The 11,354-nt window shown below is 51.2% G+C and overlaps 1 protein-coding gene across 3 annotated transcripts in view; it reads right to left on the reverse strand.

Moving 5' to 3' along the window:
* The window catches only part of TRIO (trio Rho guanine nucleotide exchange factor), a 372,133-nt gene extending 361,035 nt beyond the window's left edge, over positions 1-11,098 (reverse strand). For all 3 annotated transcript variants that reach the window (XM_060009655.1, XM_060009659.1, XM_060009657.1), the window contains exon 1: positions 10,518-11,098. In XM_060009655.1, the coding sequence (XP_059865638.1) occupies positions 10,518-10,674 (157 nt within the window). In that variant the 5' untranslated portion in view covers positions 10,675-11,098. The remainder of the gene's footprint in view (positions 1-10,517) is intronic.
* Between the last annotated feature and the right edge of the window lie 256 nt (positions 11,099-11,354).

The raw sequence follows: 11,354 nt of genomic DNA on the forward strand, positions 1-11,354 counted from the left end.
CATGAAAACTGATCATGTTCCCAGTGTGGAAATGCTGCTGGGACCTGCACGTGCAGTAAACCTGAAGCATCGCATAAAATCAGGCTACAGTTTGGGGAGGGCGGGATGAGGTGTGACTGACGAAAATGCACCCCACATGTAGGAAAGCCTAGAACACATGCCCGAGATTTATCTCACTAAAAGAGGATGGTGGAAAATAAATCTATTCCCCATGACCACAACATTCATCATCTATGGGCACATTTCCATGAATAACAGCACAGACATGAGTGGCTGCAACAAAATAGCTACACAGAAAGATCCCAGGAGTGACCACACCCACCTTATAATAAAACTGTCCCGGACAAAGCAGCTTAACAGCTTCTGGCCCCTCCCCACTCCCCCACCCGGGCTCCCTTCTTCAATCAGAAAGGAAGACCCAGTAATCTTTATAAGGTGTCACACACATCAACCCGCTGGAAAAACTTCCCTCCCCGGCCAGCCTCTCCCCGCCCTTCCCAAACCTCCCTCCGCTAACCTTGACAGCTGACCTTGACCGCCGCAGAGACTTCCTCCCCGGCCAAGTCCACAGCCAGAGAAACAGGGACCAGCACTTCCACAGGAGTCCTCCCCAGACAGAAACAGCTGGGAGCCAGGAAAACTCAATACACCTCAGTGGGAAAGCTGGGCTTACCAGGGTTATTTATGTAAAAAGGAACATCATTTTTAATTAGGTGACAAAAGGAAAGGCATAGAAGCTAAATTATAGGGCTCAGACCAACGTGAAAAAAATGCTTGCTCTACCCTGGAATCTTTCATTCCACTTTTGTTTGGTGTGAGACTTTTAAATTACAGCTTCCATCCTCAACACACAAGGATATACATATTCAGCTTTAAAGATCTGAAAGTTACAACCCAGTACCTTGTGGGATGCTGTACAAAGTGAGGGTCATTTCTACTCTCCCTCCATCAGGGAAGCAAAGGGCATGTCAGGGCTTTGTGGTCTGGCAGCCATGGGTTTAAATTCCAGCTTCAGCCCCTACAAGCAGTGCAAACTGGGGCAGTCATTCAACCTCCCCAGGGGCTAAGATCCTCATCCTAACCCAGAAATAGCATCCACCTGCTGGAAGGGGGAATTTGATTTTACATAAGAAAACGTATATAAAACACCTGCACAGCATCTCGAATCACAGGCACTCAAATGGTAGCAGCAGCAGAGATAACAGTTAAGAGAAAGACTTTACCAGGTTTTCTTGAAGGACACGACTGGCATTAATAACATGTGGAGACAAGAAAATAAACCTCTTTTAAATATCATCCTCTGACCTTACAAGCAGGTTACTGCTTTCCGGATGCACTTATTTTACCCGCTCATGGAGCCTAATTCCAAAGGTGTTACCTGACCCCTGACGGCTGGGGGTCCTCCCTCCCACGCTGATCTGGCAGCTGCTGCTAAAGATTTAGGTTACAGCAAAGCTCGTGCAGAGGCAGAGGGCTGTTCCAAGACTGCCCGTCATCCTAGTTGCCCCCCAAACAGCCCCCGATCCACACTGCAAGCTGTCACGGGAAATCTACCATCATCCCACCTTAATCCTGCATTAAGGGTCTACAGTCAAAGGTTTCCAGTAATTTGGTTCAGGGGGGCAGGTCCCATCTCACCAACAGGCTGTCCCCTTCTGTGTGTTCAGCAACCAGCAGAGCTGAGACAGGACCTATAAGCAATGCCATGGAGACGAGAGATGCCCGACAACGAACCCTGCAGATCCTGCATCTCTCAGACTGCGGTTAAATATCAGGAAAGAAACAGGTACACAGCCAGCTAAGAAAACGCTGAAGCTCACTAGTCTCGTGAGGAGCTGCTCTCCCAGAGGCTCCCGTCCAGGGACACGTGAACGGAACTGTCACGTGAAGCAAACAGATTGGCCTGGAAACCATCGAATTAGCACCGGTTCTCAACGTTCCTGAACCCAAGATATATTAGGACAGTGCAACAACATTTCAATGGAGGTGAAATAACTCCGAAATAAATGTGTGAAACATACTCTGCCTCTGTGCAATCTGGCTTTTTGGAGCTAGTAACGGTCCCTTGCATGCCAGCTATCATCACTGTGGTCCTGAAAAGGGCAGAGACGGCTGGAAGGGATTTCTCATAATCATGAATTTAAAAAAAAAAAAAAAGCTACCTACAAGCAAGAAACATCTATTTTAGTATTAGACATGAGGAATCTGTTCGTTATTAGGACGCCAAAATATTAGACAATTTAAACTTTAGAGATTTCACCGTATGAGTGACTCTAGTTCAGTAGAAATACTTACAGCAACATTCTAATCAAAGTATTGCTTCCCAATATATTTGTGTGCACCTTCAGAATGAATGATAGAGGAATTGTACTTTTTGGTCCTTATCATTTAAAAGCTAAACTAATAAAGTTATCCAAAAAACAACATGTATTTTGTTATTCCTGAAGATCCTAGCACATCTGCCATGAAGGACAAGGATTAACTAACAGTAAAAGCTAGTAAGAAAACATACACCTTTTGGAATCCAAATGGCCCAGGAGTACCCTGCTTGGGTTTGCAGACATGGGGTTCAACAGCAAAAGCAATGAAGGAAAAAGGAATCCCTGAAGATGTGGGTCAGCGCGAGAAGACGAAGTGAAGTAAAAGGAATCAACAATGGAAAACAATTGTAAATAGATACTGTTTTGACCAAACTCTCACAGACTTTTCATAGGCATAAATTTCAAATTAAAATTAAAACACACATCATTTATACATGTCTCTTCACATATACTAAGAAACATGGGTTCTTTTAAGATAGATTTCAAGTATCAGTCTTTGTGGGACTTCCTTGGTGGCACAGTGGTTGAGAGTCCGCCTGCCAATGCAGGGGACACAGGTTCGAGCCCTGGTCTGGGAAGATCCCACATGCCGCGGAGCAACTAAGCCCGTGCACCACAACTACTGAGCCTGTGCTCTAGAGCCCGCGAGCCACAACTGCTGAGCCCGCGTACCGCAACTACTAAAGCCGGCGCACCTAGAGCCCGTGCTCTGCAACAAGAGAAGCCACCGCAATGAGAAGCCCGCGCACAGCAACGAAGAGTAGCCCCCATTCGCCACAACTAGAGAAAGCCCGCGCACAGCAATGAAGACCCAATGCAGCCAAATATAGATAAATAAATTTATTTTTTTTAATCAGTCTCTGATATATTCATTTCTTCTTGCACTGAAACCACCCATTCCACAGAATTCCAAAGTGGGGTGTGTTATGACTTTTCCAAGATACACACACACACACACACACACACACACACACAAAGAAAAACAAGACACCAACAAAACCTATCTAAAAATATTTGAGGATCATATATTTGTGTTTTTCTCAAGTTCAGTTTTATTTTATGGTTATGAGTCTTAAGTGGGGAAACTAACACTTTATAAATTCATTCATTAACCGTCAACACAGCGAAAACACAGAGCTTCAGAGTCAATTACATACAGGAAGGTCCATGAACAGAGGGCAAATGACCTCACATAGGTATTAATGCAGGAACAACCCCCCGTCCCCCAAATGAAACTTATTCCTAGAAATTCCTTCTTTAACACCAGGAATGTCCAGGCACAGCGGACCACCTGCATGTGCTACTCTTTTTCTATCTGGACAGCAGCAAAACTCACTGGAGTGGGAAAATTGGAAGCAGGTGACTGATAGTTTTTTTAAGTCCCCAGACTTGACTTACATGCCAAATGGACTCCCAAGGTACGCTTCTTACAGAATCCAAGAAAAGGATCTTTACTTCCCCGTAACTATCTTCAAAGTCTCTCTAGGCGACCCCTAGACGTTTCAGGAAGTTTGGTTCCACTGAGGTCACTCTGACTCTTACTATCCTTAAAATCAATAAAAAATCTTTCTAAAATAACTCAGTTTTGTTCAAGTTCACCTAGATAAATGACTTCTATTAGATTTGACTTTTGTTGGTATCTCACAGTTTTTATTTGCATTTCCTTGAATATGTGTTGGCCATTTTGTACTTTGAATTGTCTGTTTGTCTACTTCCTTATTGATTTGAGGAAGCCTTTTTTTAATCCTGTATATATAATTCTTTGTCTGATTTGTAATGTAAATGTTCTCCCCCAGTTTGTGGTTAGCCTTTCTTTTTATGTTATGTTTTACATTATAATACAGTACAACTGGATTCTTTTTTCCATGTACAGTTCTATGAATTTTAATATATAGAATCACCACCACAGCCAGGATACAAAACAGTTCCATCATCCCTCAAAATGCCCCTTACACTGCCCCTCTGTGGTCACGCTCTCCCCACCACTAATTCCTGGCAATCAACCAATCTGTTCTCTGTCCCTGCATTTCTATGTTTTTGAGAATGTCACACAAGTGGAACCCTATGTAGCCTTTTGAAACAGGCTTCCTTCACTCAGCATCAACTGAATGGATGTACCAGTTTATCTGTTCACACCTACTCCTTTTAATGCTAACAACCACAGCAGACAGCAAAGGGCCTTAGCCCTTCCCAGCAGCCGGACAGGAACAGAGCAGCATACCAAGTACCTTCCTGAGACTGAAGGAAAAGAGGGGAGGGCCATGCAGCTGGCAGGACCTTGCAGAAACCCCTCCTGAAGAAAAAGCGAGTGCAATTCATCGCTGTCCACAACAGGGCTACAAACTGTAAGAAAATAAGCCTGAGGAACTCACGCGGACACTGCTAACGCAAAGTACCCTAGACCAAGAATCTACTCTGTGTGCTCACTAACGTTTTCATTAAAGCTTCCCCTGTCAGGGTAACTGTTAAAATGTACCAATTTATGACAGAGCCCAAAGAGTGTGATGCTTCCAAAACACAGATCTGCTCTATAGATTACTCTGCAATCCTCCCCAACCAGAGAAGAGTAGATGTGTGGCTGATCAAAAAAGTCAGCAATCTACAAGTCAAGTATATTTATCACCAAAAGGAGGTTTCACAGTGCCAGAGCACATCTGGCATTAGACCAAATAGTCCAGACTGACCAGGAGGTCTCACAAGGAAAAAACCCCAGAAACCCCAGAGAAACGCCTTTCTCCAGCTCAAGCCCCTACACCTTGCGCTTGCAAGTCCACACACCCTACTCTCACTCTCGCTCTCGCCCCAGACATACAACCTTTCCCAGAGGGCAGGTGGTTCAGAACTTGGGTTTCCAGGGGCTTCCTTACGTGGAAAGGGAACAAAAAAGAGGAAATTAAGGTAACAACTATTCCGTAAGCAAACTGCGTGCTTCCATTACCAAATAAGAAGTGAAGATGAGACTCAGGCACTCGCCAACCATTAACCGCTGGGGCAAGAATTCCCATAAACAAGACCGTCTGTGCGGAAGGCTCGAGGATGCCACAATGCTGGGAGACGGCGTTGGCAACTCTAGCCAGGGTCTCCTCTTTTTCAAGTGGCAGAGACGGAGTGGCATCGCGGTCTGGTCGGGGCTGAGCACTGTGTCAGGGGCAGGAGCCAGAGGCTCGGGTGCGCAGTGCCTCCACAGCGGGCACAGGAGCCCAGGGCCATGGAGAGTAGGCAGAGGGGAAGGCACCCTGCGGGGTCCTGATCCACACAGCCTTGCTCCTTTGCCCTAATTCAGAGACACAGCGATAGCGATACCCAGAATGGCTCCAGGTGAATAATAATAATAACGATACATCTGCCAGAATTCCCATTCGCAAGGCACACTGGGAAGGTTCCCATGCATGCTCATCCCCTTGCCCAGGGCTTGCTGGACAGCTCACCAGCAGAATCCGGAGTAGAACAAAAGAGAACTCTGTCTCTGTACCATCTAATCCCTCTCACCCCTTCTGCACCCGTGGGCCCATCCTATTCACTGCCCACGAGTGAGGCTTCAGCGGGGCTGAGAAGCAGGGAGAAGATACAAAAGACAGCATCTCTGTCCACAAGACAAACAACACAGTCACCCCAGTCAGTTCACCCAAGTCCACTCAGCCGAACACTCGCAAGAGGAAGAAATGAGCAGCGGCGTCAGAGGTACCACTACCTTTCAGGGCAACGTAGTAGGTAGGGTTCTCACCCAAAACCATTTCTTCACCATCCACAGAGTAGCTACTGCTCTGCCAGCGGCGCTACTAAAAATTTGTCAAGACAATGCACTTAAGGAAACAAAAACCAATTCATGATAGAACCAAGGAGGAAAGAAGGGGGTTGTTAAGACTGCTTTTTATAGTAAAACACAATTCATCCCTAGCAACATAAGTGACTTTACTAGGCAGTACTGAGTAAGAATTTGACTTTTCTCTGGAATTCCACCAAGGATATGAGAGAAAATTTTCTCAGTAGAGGAGTCAAGTAAATAAACTTAAATATCAGATAGAGCTGATTTAGATTATAACAGCTCCAAACACATCTTTCACTTAGAAACAAATCCCAAATCTATCACAACATTTAAGAGGTCTGAAAAGGCCACCCTAATCACTTATTTTTAATATACATTTGAAAAACATACTTAAACCCATGCCCCATCTCAAACAGAACCACTGGCTTCATTTAAATCTTGGTTAATCATTTAAATGGTTTAAATGGCTTCATCTAAATCTTCATTTGAATCTTGGATGGTTAAATCGCAAAGGAAAAAATATAATATTCCATGTCAGTAAGTCAGTTTACAAGGTCTCAACGGATAAGTTTCCTTCAATGATTGTTTTACTGCTCTTTGATTTCTTGAAAATCACTTACAGGATATTTTCAGCTATCTCTTTGCTCTCCTCTAAAACTGAGCCTCACTGTGCCACTGAGAAAGGGGAAACCAACATTCACTATCAAGTTTCATTTTCTTCAACTTTCCTTTTCAAAACACTGAGGGTAACAAGGACCAACTGATAATTATTATTGGTGCTAACAAAGACCAAAGCCGCCAGGCTTCTAAATATACAAAGCAGCAGCAACACAAGCTCAGAAGCCAGCTACTTAAGTGGTGTTAGAAGCATAAATACAAAGACAAGTTCCCTCGATATTCCACGAGGAGATCATTATACCAACATAGAAGGATATGCAGACTGCTCCCTCACTAAGGAACAGATTCGACTGTCTTCACATATTCCATTGGAAACAGAAGCGCTGCAGCCAGGAGTCCAGAATAAGATTTAGTAATGAAAGGAACACAGCACGATGAGCCGTGACGCTTCATAATAACCACAAACCCTTATTCTCTGCACATTCATTTAATGCCAACCTAAAACATGCCAAGCAGGTTAAAAATAATGCATTTATGTAAGTACCCCACACACACTCTAGAAAGGTTAAAGGGAAAGCTCTGAAAGAATGACTTATTGCCACAAGAACAGAGCCCCAAAAGAGACTGGCAATAAAAGTGAGTGGTCCCGGTGGGACTGAGAATTAATGTAGGCAAAGTCCTGGCCATGATAGGCTTCCGGGAAAGAAGCCCAGAGTCAGGGGCATGCTTCCTGGTCCTGACCCCACCTCTACCGGAGCTCCACTCTGAGCAAGTCATTCAACCTCCCTAGAAGCCTGCTTCCTCTTCCATAAAATTTTTAAAAAAAATTTTTTTTTAATGGACCAGCTCACGTTTGTGATGCCTTTTTAAAAGAAAAGTGAAGAATAACCACTAGGTGCTGGGGGCTCAGAGGGAACTACGGAATCCAAGGAGGAAACAGCCCCTGAGCCATCTCCCGAGACCCTCTCCAAGTGCAGGAGTCCTGCCCCCAGCACCCAGCTCCGAACCCTGGCAGGTGGCAGTGCCCCTGCTTGAGTGTGTCCAGTAATCATGACGGCCCCTTCTATGCCTGAACTGCTCTAATTATTTAAAAGTTCTATCAAGCTAAATTCTCCTTCTTTCATCCAACCATGGGTACCAGTTTTCAATCAGTGACTACAAGGATAAAATTTAATGCAGGACAGACAAGGAACAAAAAGGAGGAAAGAAAATAAGGCAGCCAAGCAAACAGTTCCAGGGCCAAGAAATTAAAGGCAACCAGTAGAAACGCCTTGTCTAAGTCAGACTGGCAATCTTAAGTACCAGGCTCACGACACCCTAGGAAAATGTTCACACCCTGATCTCTCCACCCCATCAACGAGAACCTATTTCCTGTGTTTCTACATTTTAGGAAAAAATGTTCGATTTTACTAACGGACTTGACCTCTCTGTTCAGCCATCCACATTCAACCCAAACTGCCCAGGAGGACCCCTGCCTGAGCCATTCTACCAGGTGAGGTCCCCACCCAGGGTCCTCCTGCTTCATCTGTCTAAACGTTCGTCCCATCCCACCGGACCAATCCAAATGAATGGTCCCTCTCCACCCTCCCTCTGCCAGATATCACTGCCCTAGATGCTGGAGCCAAGATCTAGGTCAGGGATTCAGAGTTGCCCAAAGGAGGGAAAAGCACTTTTAAAAGATGTTCCAGGCTACCCCTGGGATGGGACAGCGCAACCGCTGCCTACTTAAAATCTGCTCTGGTTCCTGATTCCAAGTCAGATAACTAAAGGGGCAGTTTGCCCAATCATTTTGGAAGGAGGAAGAAAGGAATAAACCCGTAGGCAGCACCGACTGGCTCTGCCCCAAACTGAACATGTACAGGAGACCAAGCAGAGGAGCAGAAGCACAGGCCTAGGCATGGCCACCAACAGACTTACCTCACCAGGTAAAGCCTGAGGACAGCCACACTGACTGGGAGCAAGTTTTCTGTGAGCAGCCAGTCCAACCTGATGTCTTTTGAGGCTCTTCGGAGCGAAAGAAGTGATTTCTCTACTATGCATAATAAAGATATAAGAAAGTCTGGTCTCAGAAAGCACCAAAAATTCCACCACCAGGGCACAGGCGCCTTTCTAAGAGAAAGGAGCTGAATTCTGCACAGGATCCATTATTCTGTGACAGGTGGTAAAAACAGAGAGAAGACATACTAGACTTAGCTGCAGGGCATGAAGGGAAGACGTCCCAGGTCTGCTATTAAGAGGTAAGACGGGTCTTCTCTATCGGGCTAGTTGCACAAAATAAAATGCTTTCATTTGAAGGAGTTCATGATTTCCTAAACCTCTGCTTTCTGCGGGGACCTCGCGGGGAGAGGGCGCAGTGGGGAGTATATTAACCCCAAGCTGACAGTGTTGAGTCGGCGTATGTCACTCCCAGCCACAACCAATCTCTTACGACGACTCAAAAGTAACCCCACCTGACAAGGACCAAGAAAAGAGGGAAGACAGTACTAAACCAGGGATGCACCGGCACTGCTCACTTCTGCCTCCGACCATCGCCCTCCCGCTGCAAACTGCTCCCTGTGACCCGGATTACCGAACTGATCTCACCGAATCTGGCGACTTGATTTTGAAAGAGGCCACGAAGGAACGTGAGCCGCCGGCCTCCGGGGCGCGCCCCGTCGCAGGCCGCTCCTCCGACGTCCCCGGCCCAGCCGTCCTCCCGGGAGCCGCCGCCAGGACTCCGCACGCGCCCTGCGCCCGCCCGCCCGCCGCGGCCCCGACCTGGCCCGCCCTCCTCGGCTCTCCAGCGCCGAGTCTGCATCCTCCCTGCCCCGCACCTGGCCCGCTGGGCGCTGCGCTCCGGGCTGCGGGTTCCGAGGCTGCCGCCGCCCGGACGCGCCAGCCAACGGGACTGGGCTCGGGGACGCGGGGCGCGGGGCCAGCTCACGCGGGATCTGGGCCCGGGCGGGAGGAGGCGCCGCCGCCGGGGTCCCGGGGACGCCCTGTCACGCCTCCCGCGCCTCCTCCCCGCGGGCCGGCCGCAAAGCTCGCCTCTCCCGCGGCCACCCCCTTCCTCGCCCGAGAGACACCGGGCCACCTGGCACTGCCTCCCAGGCAATGCCCCGCGAGTGCCGGCCCCGCGCCGCCCCCCGGGATCACCACGTTCCCAGATGTCCCTCCCGGGCCACCCCCGGAGACAATGGCTCACCCATCGCCCGGCCGGCCGCGCTTCATGTCTGCCACCACCTCCCCTCCTCCCTGGGTGGCGGGTGCCATGGCTGCCCCGTTTCCCAGAAGTGTAGATCGAGTCTGGGAAGGTGACAGGCTAGAGGACCGAGCGAAGAAACCAGGCGGCTTACGGGGTCGACGAGGGGCCAGGGACAAATCAGCTCCGGAGACGGGCCCAGATGAGAGCCCGCATTCCCGGGCCTGGCCCCGCCGCCCCCGTCCTCTCGGCCTCCGGGACAGGGGCCTCCGCCCTCGCCGTCCCCGCCGCCGCCTCCTCGGCCCTCCCTCGAAAAAGACAAAGAGCCGGCGCCCCAACCGGTGGAGCTGTAGCCTCCGGGGCGGGCGACGGGGAGATTTCACCCTGGAACGAGGGGCGGGCGCAGGGAAGGGCGAGCCGGCGGCGTCCGGGCCGAGCCACGGCACGGGGGGCGGCGCAGGCAGCGGGACCCGCCGGTGTGGAGCCGGGAGCCCCGGCACGGGGCAGCGGCCTGGGCGAGCGCGCTCCGGGCCCGACGGGCGGCGAGCACCGGGCGCGCCAGGGCCCGCGGACCGCGCCTCCGCGGCGGGGTTGGCGGAGCGCGCGCGGGCAGCGGCGCAGTTGCACTCACCGGATCGGAAGAAGGCCGCGATGTCGGCCAGGTCCTTGGCCGCCTCCTCGGCCCCCTCGCCGGCGCCGCCCCCGCAGCCCGAGCTCACCGCGCTGGCCGTGGCGGCGGGGCCGGAGGACGCGGCGGGGGCGGCGGCGCCGCCGCTGCTGCCGCTCATGGCTGCGGCGGCGCCCGCGGCCGCGCCCGGCTCGGGCCCCGCGCCCCTAGCACCGCGCGCCGCCCGCTCCGCGCCTGGCCTGGCGGCGCCGAGCGCCCAGCTGCCCGCGCCCGGCGCGTGGACGCAGAGCCCCGGGGCGGCGGCGGGCGGCGGCGACGGCGGCGGCTCGGCCGGAGGAGCGCGCCCACATAGACGAGGACTCCGCCCGAGAGCCGCGAGCCGGCCGCGGGGCGGGGGCGCGGAGCCACGGCCTCGGCGGCGCCGGCCGGAGCGCGGGCAGCAGCGCGCACCGTGCCGGACACGCAGTCGCGAGGGCGGGGGCCCGTGGCCGGCGGGAGCTCCGGGATCACGGGCGCCGGCGGCAGCCGCGAGCCTCCATCTTGATTTCAAATGGGGAAGGAAGGAGGGGGAGGGGGGAAATCACGGCAGAGGGAACCCGGGTGAAAGGAAAAGGGAGAGCAGGGAAAGGAGAGAGGAAGGAAAAAAAAAAAAAAAAAGAGGGGCTTCGGCAATTTCCGGCGAATATCGTCAGGGGCCGGAGCGTGGGCTCGGCGGGTGGGCGGGGCCTATGGTGGGCGGGGCCTGGCGGGAGAGGCGGGGCGGCGCCGGGGTGCCGGTCGCCCAGAGAGCCGGCGGATGCCTGTGGGAGCGTTCAGTCTTGCTCCTTCTCCCCGGCAGCT

This window comes from Delphinus delphis, chromosome 3 (genome assembly GCF_949987515.2).
Source record: "Delphinus delphis chromosome 3, mDelDel1.2, whole genome shotgun sequence".
In the NCBI taxonomy this organism is placed as follows: domain Eukaryota; kingdom Metazoa; phylum Chordata; class Mammalia; order Artiodactyla; family Delphinidae; genus Delphinus; species Delphinus delphis.